The sequence below is a fragment of the Macaca thibetana genome, chromosome 1, assembly GCF_024542745.1.
Source record: "Macaca thibetana thibetana isolate TM-01 chromosome 1, ASM2454274v1, whole genome shotgun sequence".
Lineage (NCBI taxonomy): Eukaryota > Metazoa > Chordata > Mammalia > Primates > Cercopithecidae > Macaca > Macaca thibetana.
The window spans coordinates 177,291,817-177,309,476 of NC_065578.1; the positions used below are offsets into that span (position 1 = coordinate 177,291,817).

Sequence of the window (17,660 nt, forward strand, 5' to 3'; positions counted from 1 at the left end):
ATTAGTAGACTTGTATTATGAAAAGTTTATAATTAAAAAAACTATCAAATAAATGGAATTTCACGAACAAACAATTTTGTAGAAATATGTTTCTCTCTAATTGTATAAGTATCTATATTATCTCCTTGATTTTGCCTAATGGTCTGCAAAGCCTAAAATATTTACTATATTGCCCTTTATAAAAAAGGTTTGCCAAGTCCTGCTATACGTAATTAATTAACACAAATTCAAGCTACTATTTTGAAATCCTAAGAAAGAGCATTTTACTCATGCTTTAAATTTTAATTTTGATTGAGATTATTTATATTGTATGTTAATCTATAAATGCCTATCAAACTTTGGCTCAAATTGTGTAAATCATTGGCTAGCCTAAGTAGATGGATAATATATTAATGAAACCAAGAACACAGGTTCAGACAAATCCACACATTTTGTGAATGCTTTAGAAAGGAATATTATTTGTATCAGAAAGGGTCTACTTTAAAAGTCTGTATTTATGAAAACGAGAAAAATTACTCAAAGAATATTTGTAATTGATGGTATAATAACATAGTATCCACTGCTTAAATTTGACAATTACATAAATATTTCACTTCCTGTTTCATTGTAATGCATACGTATTTGCCAGAGAACTAAACTTCCATTTGGGAGAAGGGAATACAAATAAAAATTATGAATACACTGCCCATTAAACTGTACATATATGTGCATATATATGCATGTATAGATACGCCCATGTACCCCCCCGCTTACACATGCATACACACAGACACACACAGACACACACACACACACACACACACACACACACACACACACACACTCCAAGACTTTTTTTCTTATTTATTATACTTTAAGTTCTAGGGTACGTGTGTACAATGTGCAGGTTTGTTACATATGTATACATGTGCCATGTTGGTGTGCTGCACCCATTAACTTGTCATTTACATTAGGTATATCTCCTAATGCTATCCCTTCCCCTCCTGCCTCCCCACAACAGGCCCCAGTGTGAGATGTTCCCCCTCCTGTGTCAAAGTGTTCTCATTATTCAATTTCAACCTATGAGTGAGAACACGCGGTGTTTGGTTTTCTGTTCTTGCGATAGTTTGCTGAGAACGATGGCTTCCAGCTGCATCCATGTCTCTACAAAGGACATGAATTAATCCTTTTTTGTGGCTGCATAGTATTCCATGGTGTATATGTGCCACATTTTCTTAATCCAGTCTGTCATTGATGGACATTTCGGTTGGTTCCAAGTCTTTGCTATTGTGAATAGTGCCACAATAAACATACGTGTGCATGTGTCTTTACAGTAGCATGATTTATAATCCTTTGGGTATATACCCAGTAATGGGATGGCGGGGCCAAATGGTATTTCTAGTTCTATATCCTTGACGACTCACCACACTGTCTTCCACAATGGTTGAACTAGTTTACAGGCCCACCAACAGTGTAAAAGTGTTCGTATTTCTCCACATCCTCTCCAGCACTTGTTGCTTTCTGACTTTTTAATGATCGCCATTCTAACTGGTGTGAGATGGTATCTCATTGTGGTTTGATTTGCATTTCTCTGATGGCTAGTGATGATTAGCACTTTTTCATGTGTCTGTTGGCTGCATAAATGTCTTCCTTTGAGAAGTGTCTGTTCATATTCTTTGCCCACTTTTTGATGGGGTTGTTTTTTTCTTGTAAATTTGTTTGAGTTCTTTGTAGGTTCTGGACATTAGCCCTTTGTCTGATGAGTAGATTGCAAAAATTTTCTCCCATTCTGTAGGTTGCCTGTTCACTCTGATGGTAGTTTCTTTTGCTGTGCAGAAGTTCTTTAGTTTAATTATATCCCATTTGTCAATTGTGGCTTTTGTTGTCATTGCTTTTGGTGTTTTAGACATGAAGTCCTTGCTCATGCCTATGTCCTGAATGGTACTGCCTAGGTTTTCTTCTAAGGTTTTTATGGTTTTAGGTCTAACATTTAAGTCTCTAATCCATCTTGAATTAATTTTTGTATAAGGCGTAAGGAAGAGATCCAGTTTCAGCTTTCTGCTTATGGCTAGTCAGTTTTCCCATCACCATTTATTAAATAGGGAATCCGTTAGCCATTTCTTGTTTTTGTCAGGTTTCTCAAAGATCAGATGGTTCTAGATGTGTGATATTATTTCTGAAGGCTCTGTTCTGTTCATTGGTCTCTATCTCTGTTTTGGTACCAGTATCATGCTGTTTTGGTTACTGTAGCCTTGTAGTATAGTTTTAAGTCAGGTAGCATGACGCCTCCAGCTTTGTTCTTTTGGCTTAGGACTGTCTTGGCAATGCAGGCTCTTTTTGGGTTCCATATGAACTTTAAAGTAGTTTTTCCAGTTCTGTGAAGTAAGTCATTGGTAGCTTCATGGGGATGGCATTGAATCTATAAATTACCTTGGGCAGTATGGCCATTTTCATGATATTGATTCTTCCTATCCATGAGCATGGTATGTTCTTCCATTTGTTTGTGTCCTCTTTTATTTCATTGAACAGTGGTTTGTAGTTCTCCTTGAAGAGGTCTTTCACATCCCTTGTAAGTTGGATTCCTAGGTATTTTATCCTCTTTGTAGCAATTGTGAATGGAAGTTCATTCATGATTTGGCTCTCTGTTTGTCTGTTACTGGTGTATACGAATGCTTGTGATTTTTGCACATTAATTTTGTATCCTGAGACTTTGCTGAAGTTGCTTATCAGCTTAAGGACATTTTGGGCTGAGACAATGGGGTTTTCTAAATATACAATCATGTCATCTGCAGAGAGGGACAATTTGACTTCCTCTTTTCCTAACTGAATACCCTTTATTTCTTTCTCTTGCCTGATTGCCCTGGCCAGAATTTCGAACACTATGCTGAGTAGGAGTGCTGACAGAGGGCATCCCTGTCTTGTGCCAGTTTTCAAGGGGAATGCCTCCAGTTTTTGCCCATTCAGTATGATATTGGTTGTGGGTCTGTCATCAATAGCTCTTATTATTTTGAGATATGTTCCATCAATATCAAATTTATTGAGAGCTTTTAGCATGAAGGGCTGTTGAATTTTGTCAAAGGCCTTTTCTGAATCTATTGAGATAATCCTGTGGTTTTTGTCTTTGGTTCTGTTTATATGCTGGATTATGTTTATTGATTTGTGTATGTTGAACCAGCCTTGCATCCCAGGGATGAAGCCCACTTGATCATGGTGGATCAGCTTTTTGATGTGCTGCTGGATTTGGTTTGCCAGTATTTTATTGAGGATTTTCCCATCGATGTGCATCAGGGATATTGGTCTAAAATTCTGTTTTTTTTCTGTTGTGTCTTTGCCAAGCTTTGGTATCAGGATGATGCTGGCCTCATAAAATGAGTTAGGGAGGATTCTCTCTTTTTCTATTGATTGGAATAATTTCAGAAGGAATGGTACCAGGTCCTCCTTGTACCTCTGGTAGAATTCAGCTGTGAATCCGTCTGGTCCTGGACTTTTTTTTGGTTGGTAGGCCATTAATTATTGCCTCAATTTCAGAACCTGTTATTGTTCTATTCAGGGATTCAACTTCTTCCTGGTTTAGTCTTGGGCGAGTGTATGTGTCCAGGAATTTATCCATTTCTTCTAGGTTTTCTAGTTTATTTGCGTAGAGGTGTTTAAAGTATTCTCTGATGGTAGTTTGTATTTCTGGTGGGTCAGTGGTGATATACCCTTTTTCATTTTATATTGCGTCTATTGATTCTTTTCTCTTGTCTTCTTTATTAGTCTTGCTAGTGGTCTACCAATTTTGCTGATCTTTTCAAAAAACCAGCTCCTGGATTAATTGATTTTTCTAAGGGTTTTTTGTGTCTCTATCTCCTTCAGTTCTGCTCTGATCTTAGTTATTTCTTGCCTTCTTCTAGCTTTTGAATGTGTTTGCTCTTGCTTTTCTAGTTCTTTTAATTGTGATGTTACAGCGTCCATTTTAGATCTTTCCTGCTTTCTCTTGTGGGCATTTAGTGCTTTAAATTTCCCTCTACACACTGCTTTAAATGTGTCCCAGAGATTCTGGTATGTTGTATCTTTGTTCTCATTGGTTTCAAAGAACATCTTTGTTTCTGCCTTCATTTCGTTATGTACCCACTAGTCCTTCAGGAGCAGGTTGTTCAGTTTCCATGTAGTTGAGCAGTTTTGAGTGAGTTTCTTAATCCTGAGTTCTAGTTTGATTGCACTGTGGTCTGAGAGACAGTTTGTTATAATTTCTATTCTTTTACATTTGCCAGGAGTGCTTTACTTCCAATTATGTAGTCAGTTTTGGAATAAGTGCGATGTGGTGCAGGGAAGAATGTATATTCTGTTGATTTGGGGTGGAGAGTTCTGTAGATGTCTATTAGGTCTGCTTGGTGCAGAGTTGTGTTCAATTCCTGGATATCCTTGTTAACTTTCTGTCTCGTTGATCTGTCTAATGTTGACAGTGGGGTGTTTAAGTCTCCCATTATTACTGTGTGAGAGTCTAAGTCTCTTTGTAAGTCTCTAAGGACTTGCTTTATGAATCTAGGTGCTCCTGTATTGGGTGCATATATGTTTAGGATAGTTAGCTCTTCTGTTGAATTGATCCCTTTACCATTATGTAATGGCCTTCTTTGTGTCTTTTGATCTTTGTTGGTTTAAAGTCTGTTTTATCAGAAACTAGGAATGCAACCCTTGCCTTTTTTTGTTTTCCATTTGCTTGGTAGATCTTCCTCCATCCCTTTATTTTGAGCCTATGTGTGTCTCTGCACTTGAGATCAGTCTCCAGGATACAGCAAATTGATTGGTCTTGACTCTTTATCCAATTTGGCAACCTGTGTCTTTATACTGGAGCATTTAGCCCATTTACATTAAAGGTTAATATTGTTATATGTAAATTTTATCCTGTCATTATGATGTTAGCTGGTTATTTTGCTCATTAGTTGATGCAGTTTCTTCCTAACATCAATGGTCTTTACATTTTGGCATGTTTTTGCAGTGGTTGGTACCGGTTGTTACTTTCCATGTTTAATGCTTCCTTCAGGATCTCTTGTAGGGCAGGTCTGGTGGTGACAAAATCTCTCAGCATTTGCTTGTCTGTAAAGAATTTTATATCTCCTTCACTTATGAAACTTAGTTTGGCTGGATATTAAATTCTGTGTTGTAAATTCTTTTTTTAAGAATTGAATATTGGCCCCACTCTCTTCTGCTTGTAGAGTTTTTGCTGAGAGATCCACTGTTAGTCTGAAGGGCTTCCCTTTGTGTGTAACCTGACCTTTCTCTCTGGCTGCCCTTAACATTTTTTCCTTCATTTCAACTTTGGTGAATCTGATAATTATGTGTCTTGGAGTTGCTCTTCTTGAGGAGTATCTTTGTGGCATTTTCTGTATTTTCTGAATTTGAATGTTGGCCTGCCTTGCCAAGTTGGGGAAGTTCTCCTGGACAATATCCTGCAGAGTGTTTTCCAACTTGGTTCCATTCTCCCCGTCACTTTCAGGTACCCCAATCAGATGTAGATTTGGTCTTTTCACATAGTCCCATGTTTCTTGGAGATTTTGTTCATTTCTTTTTACTCTTCTTTCTCTAATCTTCTCTTCTCACTTCATTTCATTCATTTGATCTGCAATCACTGATACCCTTTCTTCCAGTTGATTGAGTCAGTTACTGAAGCTTGTGCATTTGTCACGTAGTTCTCGTGTCATGGTTTTCATCTCTATCAGTTCGTTTAAGGACTTCTCTGCATTGGTTATTCTAGTTAGCCCTTCATCAAATCTTTTTTCAAGGTGTTTAGTTTCTTTGTGCTGGGTTCATAATTCCTCCTTTAGCTCAGAGAAGTTTGATTGTCTGAAGTCTTCTTCTCTCAACTCATCAAATTAATTCTCCGTCCAGCTTGGTTCCATTGCTGGTGAGGAGCTGCATTCCTTTGGAGGGGTAGAGGCACTCTGATTTTTAGAATTTCCAGCTTTTCTGTACTGCTTTTTCCCCATCTTTGTGGTTTTAATTTACCTTTGGTCTTTGATGATGGTGACATACAAATGGAGTTTTGGTGTGGATTTCCTTTATGTTTGTTATTTTTCCTTCTAACAGTCAGGAACCTCAGCTACAGGTCTGTTGGAGTTTGCTCAAGGTCCACTCCAGACCCTGATTGTCTGGGTATCAGCAGTGGAGGATGCAGAGAGTGAACATTGCTGAACAGCAAATGTTGCTGTATGATCGTTCCTCTGGAAGCTTCGTCTCAGAGGTGTACCCAGCCATGTGAGGTGTGAGGTGTCAGTCTGCCCCTAGTGGAGGATGTCTCCCAGTTAGGCTACTCAGGGGTCAGGGACCCACTTGAACAGACAATCTGTCCATTCTCAGATCTCAAACTCCATGCTGGGAAAACCACTACTCTCTTCAAAGCTGTCAGACAGGGACATTTACATCTGCAGAGGTTTCTGCTGCCTTTTGTTTGGCTATGCCCTGTCCCCAGAGGTGGAGTCTACAGAGGTAGGCTGGCCTCCTTGAGCTGCACTGGGCTCCACGCAGTTCGAGCTTCCTGGTCACTTTGTTTACCTACTAAAGCCTCAGCAATGTCGGGCACCCCTCCCTCAGCCTTGCTGCTGCCTTGCAGTTAGATCTCAGACTGCTGTGCTAGCAATAATGGAGGCTCTGTGGGCGTGGGACCCTCTGAGCCAGGTGCGGGATATAATCTGGTATGCCGTTTGCTAAGACCCTTGGTACAGCGCAGTATTAGGGTGGGATTGACCTGATTTTCCAGGTGTTGTGTGTCATGGTTTCCCTTGGCTAGGAAAGTGAATTCCCTTCCCCCTTGCACTTCTCAGGTGCCTCACCCTGCTTCAGCTCTCACTTATTGGGCTGCACCCACTGTCCTGTACCCACTGTCCAACACACCCCAGTGAGATGAACCCAGTATCTCAGTTGGAAATGCAGAAATAACCTGTCTTCTGTGTTGCTCATGCTGGGAGCTGGAGGCTGGAGCTGTTCCTATTCAGCTATCTTGGTGCGGATCACTCTAAGACTTTTATATAATTGAGGGCAGGAGTTCCCAACACCTGGGCCATGGAAGCATTTGGATCCTTGGCCTGTTAGGAACTGGGCCCTATAGCAGGAGGTGATGGACGAGCAAGCATTACCACCTGAGCTCTGTCTCCTGTCAGCTCGATGAGGGCATCAGATTCTCATAGGAGCACAGACCCTATTTCACGGGCTTCTCATGAGAATCCAACTAATGACTGATGATGTGCAGTGGAACAGTTTCATTCCACAAAACTGACCCTGGTGCCAAAATGGTTGGGGACTGCTGACTTAGGGAAGCTCTGAAACCTCCAAAACTCATCCATGGACCTCCGCTTACAAATCTTTGCCTCAGAACTACTAGTAAATCTGCACAATCTCCTGATAGGATATTAAAACTTCATTTATGGAATAGGAACAGCTCCAGCCTCCAGCTCCCAGCATGAGCGACGCAGAAGACGGATGATTTCTGCATTTTCAACTGAGGTACCAGGTTCATCTCACTGGGGCATGTCAGACAGTTGGCGCTGGTCCACGGGTACAGCCCGACCAGCGGGAGCTGAAGCAGGGCAATGCATCACCTCACCTGGGAAGTGCAAGGAGGAAGGGAATTCCTTTTCCTAGCCAAAGGAATTTGAGACACACAACACCTGGAAAATCGGGTAACTCACACCCTAATACTGCGCTTTACCAAGGGTCTTAGCAAATGGCACACCAGGAGATTATATCCCACACCTGGCCCATAGGGTCCCACATCCACAGAGCCTCCCGAATTGCTAGCACAGCAGTCTGAGATCTAACTGCAAGGTAGCAGTGAGGCTGGGGAAGAACCTATAAAGAATTCAATCAAATTTACAAGAAAAAACAAACAACCCCATCAAAAAGTGGGCAAAGTATATGAACAGACACTTCAAAAAAAGACATTCATACAGCCAACAGACACATGAAAAAATGCTCATCATCACTCGCCATCAGAGAAATGCAAATCAAAACCACAATGAGATACCATCTCACATCAGTTAGAATGGCAGTCATTAAAAAATCAGGAAACCACAGGTGCTGGAGAGGATGTGGAGAAATAGGAACACTTTTACACTGTTGGTGGGCCTGTAAACTAGTTCAACCATTGTGGAAGACAGTGTGGCAATTCCTCAAGGATCTAGAACTAGAAATACCATTTGACCCGACCATCCCATTACTGGGGATACACCCAAAGGATTATAAATCATGCTGCTATAAGGACACATGCACATGTATGTTTCCACATTAGCAAAGACTTGGAATCAACCCAAATGTCCATCAGTGACAGATTGGATTAAGAAAATGTGGCACATATACACCATGGAATACTATGCAGCCATAAAAAAGGATGAGTTTGTGTCCTTTGTAGGGACATGGATGCAGCTGGAAACCATCATTCTCAGCAAACTATCACAAGAATGGAAAACCAAACATGGCATGTTCTCACTCATAGGTGGGAACTGAACAATGAGGTCACTTGGACACAGGAAGGGGAACATCACACACCGGGTCCTATTGTGGACAGGGGATCGGGGGAAGGGATAGCATTAGGAGATATACGTAATGTAAATGATGAGTTAATGGGTGCAGCACACCAACATGGCACATGTATACATATGTAACAAACCTGCACATTGTGCACATGTACCCTAGAACTTAAAGTATTTAAAAAAAAAAAAATTCATTTACTTTTTTCCCTCTTTGACATTCTTCTTTTTCTTTTTTATCTGCCATCTCTTTTATTTTTTTCTTGTATTTTGTCTCAGTTTCTTTCCTTTTTCAGGCACAATGTTCATTTATACCTTGCAAGTGTATCAACCCACCTGCTTCATTCTCATATCAGTGTGTAAGTAAGGAAAAGGAATGAATCAACTGTAGTATGAAACACACTCTCAATCTGAAATCTACATACATATTCTTCACAGTTAGCCAAAGCATGATACCTGTTTTACTTTTTTTTTCCATTTTAAGAACAAAAGTATTTTCACAAGTGAAATAAATTTAAGCTTAAGAGATGCAGGTGAGCATTGATAAGGAGGAAATGGCACTATTTCCTGAATTATAATACTCAAAACTTTGCTATATTATAATGCCTTTTATCTCAGACAATCCCAGAAGGTTTAATTATTATAGAGCCCACTTTTCTGGGTGCTTGGGGGCATCAAGAGTGAACAAGAGTGAACAAGAGTGATGAGTGTTCACTCATCAAGAGTGAACAAGAGGATCTGAAATGAAAGAACCCAAGTCCCATGGAAATAAGAGTCTTATTGAATCACCAAAATGTATTCATCACAGATCCTGGCAAAAATACAATAGGGCAGAGAAGGCTACTCAACAGCTTGGGAAAAATATTGCACCTATTGTTTAAATGCCTGGCTCTGGTGGGAAGCCAATGGTACCAATAGTACTTCTGTTTAACTTGGATGCTTGTATAGTTAATCTTTCAGCAATGTTATTCTTTTTTAGAGAACATGTCTTTTCATGACTAATTTCTTCCAAAGGCTTTTATTTATAGATACAAATGATTTAAAAGCCTGCATTAAATATAATTTCTTTGATTCAAGAAAGCTATTTGAACTTTGCATGAAGACAGTAACATTTAAAAAGGTAGATTTGGAAAGCAATTAAATTATATAGAAATCAAGCTAGATTCTATATTTACATTAAGTTTTAAGAAGATACAATCACTAATTAGGTAATGATAAATGAATAACATTTATTGGGTTCTTAGTATAAGCTCAATAATCCATGTAAAGTATCTAGCATTTGATCTTCACAATAACACTTACTGCATAGGTGCTATTATTATCCCCATTTTAAGACTGAGAAAACTGAAGCCCAGAGGGTTTAGGAAATTTATCCACAGTCACAAAGCTAGTCAGTGGCAGTGGTTGGGCCTCAACACAAGCTCTTATTAATTATTCAATCTGTATTGTCCAATAGAAATACAATGCAAACTCACATATGTAATTTTAAATTTTTTAATAGCCACATTAAAAAATATGGAAAGTAACAGAGGAAATTAATTTTAATAATACATTTTACTCTGCCCAATATATCCAAAATATTATTTGATATCTGGTGTATATTTTATAACAGTGCATCTTAGTTTGGACTAGCTACATTTCAAGCACTCAATAACCTCACATGGCTTGTGGCTACCATATTAGACAGCGTAACACTAGACCATTCATTCATTTAGCAAATATTTCTTGAGACTTGCTATGTATCAGACATTAAAGGAGGGAACATGCAAAACAAAAGTCTGCTCTTATCGAGTTTAAATTCCTGGGAAAGAAATAGATCATAAGTAAATAAACCTATAATTAAGCAATCAAATATCAGATAGTGACGTGTGCCGTGAAAACAAGACAGTAAGTAGGTGACTGCTTTTAATTGGGAAGATCGTAAGAGGAGACATTCTAAGAGATATCTGAACTTTCCTTGAGCATCATACACCATGGAAAGACAGAAGACAGTGCAGTGAGCACTACAGGTCTATTGAGCTCTATTCCTTTCTATTGTATAAATCTTTGTGCTAGAAACAGAATATTCATGTGCCTACCTCTGACTCCACGGGTAAAAATTAAAATGAATTCGGCAATCACATTCCTCAGAAGAGGCTGATAATGTTAGGGAAAAAAGAGCTACATATATTTGGTAGGGACATAGCTGGGAGAAAATAGTAGCACAAACACATAAGGTATTTAAAAGATAATCACATGGTCAGGATAAAGGCCATGGTGGAATTAAAATAGAATAATTGAATTGTCTGCATATCATCAACTTTGTTCTATTTCATAAATTTCTATACGTTTTGAAGTTTGTTCTGTTCCTTTCAAAGATGCAGACATTTGGTTTGTGTATATGCTAACCAATTGGGAAATTCTTGCTCTCTTTAAGTGAGATTATATAAAAATCACTAGATCCTTTGAAGAAATCCATATTTAATTTAAAAAGGCATTAAAATTTGATCCAATATTCTAGCCTTTTAAAACACATGAAGATAGGCTCCTTCTTCTCTTGAAGTATGTAGTATTCCAAATTATTCAGTATTAAACAAGAGAGTAGTTACCAGTAGAGTAAACCCTGCTTTTCAACTTAAAATGAGAGCTGACAATAAAAAGCATAAGAAAATCACACTTACTATAGATAGTTAGTTTTATATCCTTGGCTTGTTTGCCAGCTGCATTAGACACAGTACATTGGTAGCGCCCTTTGTCACTTCTCCGTGCATTCTTCAAATGTAAGACTTGTCCTCTGTCTAGAAGTTCAACATTAGGATCACCCAAAAATAAAGGCCTAGAAAAAATAAAATTTTATTTTATTATTCCATGGGTCTATTTTCAGTTTTCCATATTTCTTATTTATCACAACAAAAATCATTAGTACAAGTTAAAAATACAAGTGAAAGTTCATTTAAAACATAAAACGATATGATTAGCACTCCTGTTCAGAAGAATGAAAGTTTTAAACCACTTTTCTAACGGAAGTTAGATAATCATAAATATCTCTTTGAGATGAAAAGTTTCTCCATTTCAAACTTAAATTATGTAACAATATTAATAGAAATCCAGTAGTGTCATTATTTGTTTTATTCATTCATCCATTCTTATTCATTTTTTAGTTTTTTTAATTTTATTTTTTGGTTTGCATAGCTAAAATTTCTAACATTATCTGGAAAAGAATAATTAAGAGTTTTAAACATTACAGTATAGGAACTTTGGACCAAATAATATTATTTTAAAATAATATCATTATAATATCTAGAAGAGTATTCACAATATCATGAATGGTTATTTTTACTGGAGGCAATAATCATGCCAACTTCTCTAAAAATAAATATTGTAATAAATACAAACGCTTACATAATTATAAATATTGAAAGATATTTATGTCAAAGAAGCTCGTATATGGTTGTCAAGGAAGTCTTTTTCTACTATACAGAGTCATTTGCTGAACACTATAAAATGCTCAGTTTATGTAATTGGCAGCAGATTTATTTTAAAATTTGGTTGTTAAAGTCTATGATATCCTAAGACTCATGCCTTTGAAGTCCATCAGTCGTTTTCAGGAATATCCATAGCTAGTTTTTTAGAAGTTGCAAAGACTTAGCCACATAATGATTAATTAAATGCATTGCCATATTCATAAGACACTAGTAAGATTCATAAGACACTACAAAATTAAATGACAAACATTTCACTTCCTATGGTAGTATATTTCATTATTTCTTAGTATGACACTTTGTATATAGCTCTCAAAAGTTAAGAGAATAAAGTACCTTTATTTAGTGCATTTTAAGTTTTTTTTTTTTTCTTTGAGACGAAGTCTCGCTCTTGTCGCCCAGGATGTAGTTCTATGGAGCTAGCTTGGCTCACTGTAACCTCTGCCTCCTGGGTTCAAGCAGTTCTCCTGCCTTACCCTCCCAAGTAGCTGGGATTACAGGTGCCTGCCACCACACCCAGCTAATTTTTGCAGTTTTAGTAGAGACGGGGTTTCACCATGTTTTCCAGGCTGGTCTCAAACTCCTGACCTCAGGTGATACACCTGCCTCAGCCTCCCAAAGTGCTGGGATTACAGGCATAAGCCACCGCACCTGGCTGCATTTTAAGTTTTTAAAGAAATACTTGATAATATGCTACTCAAATTTAAGTAACTTTGAAACTTTTATTGATTGTTAATTGTGCAAGTGACAAAAAATTTTAAACAAAAAAGCATTATGATGAGAAAAATTCTCCTTGGTCTATGACCCCTAATGTGAGTCTGCTTTCGAGACTTCTCTTTATCAGTTTGATTTGTATTCTTCCACATTTTTTACATTTATGAACATTTTTGTTTTTAACAAAATTATAAATATTTTTGGTTCTGTTTTATATTTATAAACAATTTAAACAATTAAAATTGTTTATAAACATTTATAAACAAAAATGTTTATAAATATACTCCCAAAGATATCTAAAGTTTTAATATATCAATGGTATCAGGTTATTGTTCTGCTTTTCTTTCACTCTATAATAGGTATGGAGATATTTTTGGTACACATAGCTTGATCTTACTATTTTTAATTGATGCACAGTGTTCCATAATATGACTATGCCATAAAGTATCTACCTATTCTCCCAATGTTGGGTTTTAGCCAGCTTTCACTTTTTTGCCGTCACAGTGTCGCAGTGAATATCAATATACAAGCCTCTCTGTGGATATGCATGACTACTTCCGTCTCCGGGATACTGCATCACAGTGTATGTGCATCAAATTTTAATAGATATCAACAAGTTGCCTTTTAAGGTACTAATTTACATCTTCCCTGTCAGAGCACTATATCTTGATTTCCCATACTCTAGTCAACACTTGATAATTTCAAACCTTTATGTTTTTGCCTATATGACCTGTAAATAACAAAATTTTATTATTCATCAAATTATTGATGGTATCTTTTAATATGTTTATTGCCTTAGTATACTTTGTCTGTTCATATCCTCCATATATTTTCTCTGTTGCTGTTTGTATTTATTAGTGATTTATAAAAAGCTTGAATACAATCTTTTATTTTATATACCAAAAATCTTGACTATTTTCTACTTAGGCCTTAGATATCTGCTCCCAGAAACTGTAAAACACAAACTGTAACCACCATTTGAGAAATAAATTCTCACAACCAATACAGACCACTGCAGCCACTTCTATGTAGGCACACCTCAGCAGCCCTTGAGATCTGGAGTTGGAGAAACATCTGTAGTTCCTTTTTGCTGGTACACAGAACTAGCTTAGTATTCATCTCACTGTCATAAAAACATTTTCCTTTTTAAAAAGTAAATTCCATGTAAAGAGAAAATCATCTCACATTTGGATCTTGTATTTTTCACTGTTAGCCTTTAGACAGAGGATATTTAGTGTATATTAAATTTGAGTTTCTCTGTGTTTCTAAAATGAATTCCCAACATTTATAGGGAGCTTTGAATCCATAAGAATGAAAAATAATACAAGACTTTTAGACTAGTTTTTGAGCAATATTGTTTTTCCTGTATGCTTATTTAATAATATTCTATGTAATAAAATAATTAAGAGGGAGAAAGTCCACATGCATTTTTATACATCTTTTTCCTATCAATTGAACCCTTGCAACAAATACAGAAAAGATACTCACTTGCCGTCTTTGAACCAATGAATATCAGGAAAGGGAGTGCCTTTGACCTGGCATTCAAGGGCGACGTCATGGCTGAGGACAACTGAGACTTCATTTGGGAAGTTGGTACCTATTATGGTGGGTGGAACTTGAACAAAGACAGTGTATTATGAAACTCTGTTACTCAGCAAAAAGAGCAGGCATGGGGTTAGAAAGTAGTCAATGATTTCTATAGTATTTCAACAAGATCTTAATGTCAAACATAAAATACCACACAACAACACTTTTTCATATCATTTCTGTGTACCCAAACGATAAATTTAAATGTAGAAACATATTTATAAAATATTTGCTAGCAAGACAATTACTTGCAAGAATTATGATAGTATAGGATTCATTTTTGGGTGTATTAAACTCATACGCAAAAGTAGCTTAGAATGTAAGTGATCAGTGATGCTTATATAATGTAATTTGCTACCGCGATACATTTTGGATAATGAATGACAATTAACATCACTCTTATAATGTTCAAATTCTACATATACTGTTGTGTTACTTGAAATATATTACCTTTGTCTTTTAAACAACTAAGATGGTAAATTTGGTATGCAATATAACATGAAAAATAATGTGCTAGTTTTTATTCTTGGGATTATCAAGCTTATTAAAGAGCTTCTGGATACTTCTCGGTCTAGTCATCCCCCTTCACACCATGTTAAAGTGTTTGGTCTTCATCCTCAGAAAAATGACCAGCCACTAAAGGATTTCAGTAGGGGAGGAGTGGGGTGTAATCATATTTGTGTTTTAAGACCACATGCTTTTAAGTGAAGAATGAATTACAGTAGCAAGAAGTGGATTCAGGTGAGACCTTAGGCTACATTAATTCAGCTCATGAATGATGATAGACTTTCACAGAAGGATGAAAAGACGTAGATCACCAAAGAATTAGGAAGTAGACATAACAGGAAATGTATAGATTTGAAATGTTGGGGAGATGGTAGTAGTGAGAACCTGGAAGTTCCGGAATAAGCAAGTGAGTGGATGGAGGTATCAGTCCCTAGAATGGGGATCTTGAAGGCAACTGGAACTGGCTTTCACTGGGACCTCTTTGTTTGATATAAAACTAAGATATTCAAGTCACAATACTATGGAGAAAATTAGCTATCTATCCCTAGGCTCAGGGAAGAAGTCTGAATTGGAGATAAAAATTTGGGAGTCATCAGCACACAGATGGAATTAAGTCAAGGGAGCAGATGAGTACCAGGAGAAATAATGTCAATAAGACTCATGATAACAATGATTTCTTAGTTTGTTTTTATAACTTATACTTAAATATAATAATGGTGATTTTGTGGAAAGAAAAATTTCAGGCTTTGAGAAGCCTAATGGGAGGAATTATTTTTATGTTATAGCAGTTTATGAATATAATTTTTATGCAGTATCATTCCTCCACCTCACTTCTACTCAAGACTTACAAATTATGTGCCCATTGTAAGGAGCAAAATATTGAAAATGGAGAAAGTCATTTTTTCACAAAGTGAACTTTAAATGGCAAATATAATTTCACAAACTAAAATTATAGAATTTTAAATTTATGATTACCATTAAAATGTCTCACATCCTAATTTATTACAGCTGCTACCTACTTAATTAGAATCAGGACTGACTTAGTTACAAGAGTCAATTAGAATGCAGAGGAAAGAGGATTTACTACCTTCTGTTCAAGTACAGCCTAGCAGCTTCAGGATGTACACAGCATGAATGTGATATATTCTGCATCACCCTGTTGTAGCCACTTCCCAAAGAATATCCTGCCTACTTAACCAGAGAAATTGACAAGAGTAATAATTTCTTATTTTACACAATATAGCAGTACTGCTTTTGAGTATTTGATACTATTGTATATATGATTCAAAGGCATCTCTCTATTATAAATAATGAAACTCTTCAAAATTTCTATATCATATGGTTCTGATTAACAAATAATAAGGACAAAAATAATAGAATGAAACTGTATTTTTTTTTCTGTCAATTTATCTTTTTCTCTTTTTCATATAGTCAGCTCTATTTTAGGTAAGAAATGCCTCTGAATTGTAGTTTTTTAAAAGGATGTTATTTCTTACCAAGCACATCAATGTTAAAGTACTTCTGAGAAGTGCCTGCAATATTAATTGCTTTGCAGGAGTATCTTCCTGCATCCTCTGGAGTGGCTTTGAAGAACTTCAGTATCTTCCCATTGTTCACAATCTGAACAGTGCTGCTTTCAGTCACCTTTAAGGGCCAAAATGGTCAGTGTTATTTCCAATCCTAATAAAAATGCATAATTAAAAAATGAAGTAGAAAGTTTATTTTATTAGTAGTAAGAAATGAACATCTGAACAACTTACTTCAGATGCAGAGGCAACGAATTACACATATTTGGATGACTCTGTTTACCTGGACATTATCTTTATACCACATAATGATGGGAGATGGAGTGCCTTCCACTTCACAAAAGAGATTGGTCAGCTGATTTAACAACACTGACACATTTGTAACTTGTTCTTTATCTTTAATTACTGGAGGAACTGCAAAAAGAGAGGAGTCATAGCTAGGTAGTTTTATAATAAATATTATTTATAGAGATTATTTATAATGGCCTTTATACAGCAAATTCTGAAATATTTGATGGCTAGAAAAGCTAGACATATTTAAGCATACGCTTTGTTACAAAATTAAAAAGTTTTGACCAATGTATTCATAATAACAACCCTTATTGGATTTTTACTTTATTATTTCAAGGTTTTAAATTTAGGATGAAATTTGGGATAAGCTTAAGGGAGAATCTACTTTTATTCCACATATTACTCAAACTATAAGCTTATGGGGTCTTAATTAAGTCACATGAGACTCATTACTTTGTTGATGAGGGTGAATATTGCCCAGTGTCTAAAGAAACCAATATTCATCAAATTTTAAAATATATATACACTTTCACTTATGCAAAATGGCATATATACAGTATTTTCATTAAAGGTTAATAAAAACAACTGTTAATAATCTACATGCTCATCATTAATAGAGGAAGATCAAATAAATGTGTATGTATACAATGAGATGCTATAGAGTTAGGAACATTAAATAAAATCCAAGATAGATTGTTTAATGAGACAGAGAAGGTGAAAAATGTGAATATAATGTTCTATTATATGTGTACATTTTATAAATAGAGGATAAAACATTGTATTTGTATATTCATAAAATATCTCTGACACACACACACACACACACACACACAAATAGAGGATAAGTAGATGGCTCAGCTCAGGGTCAGGAGACTTTTTATCATGTATCTTTTTCTACCATTTGAATTTTGAATGATGTAAAGTCACAATACAAAATTACATGAAAGTTTAAATCCAATAATAAATTCAATCAGACCACCAGATTTCTGTTTGGTACTACTGCTATTCACATTAATATTAAATGATACCACACTGAGAGAATAATTTAAACATTTAAGAACGGGAGACTGACAAACGTAGTCAGTTACATGATT

General features: G+C 36.2%; 1 protein-coding gene across 8 annotated transcripts in view; it reads right to left on the reverse strand.

The window, feature by feature from the left end:
- HMCN1 (hemicentin 1) overlaps positions 1-17,660 on the reverse strand; it is a 508,510-nt gene that overhangs the window by 182,222 nt on the left and 308,628 nt on the right. For all 8 annotated transcript variants that reach the window (XM_050765519.1, XM_050765493.1, XM_050765511.1 and 5 more), the window contains 4 exons: positions 16,559-16,689; positions 16,246-16,393; positions 14,144-14,270; positions 11,141-11,295 (listed from right to left, as the gene is read on the reverse strand). In XM_050765519.1, the coding sequence (XP_050621476.1) occupies positions 11,141-11,295; positions 14,144-14,270; positions 16,246-16,393; positions 16,559-16,689 (561 nt within the window). The remainder of the gene's footprint in view (positions 1-11,140; positions 11,296-14,143; positions 14,271-16,245; positions 16,394-16,558; positions 16,690-17,660) is intronic.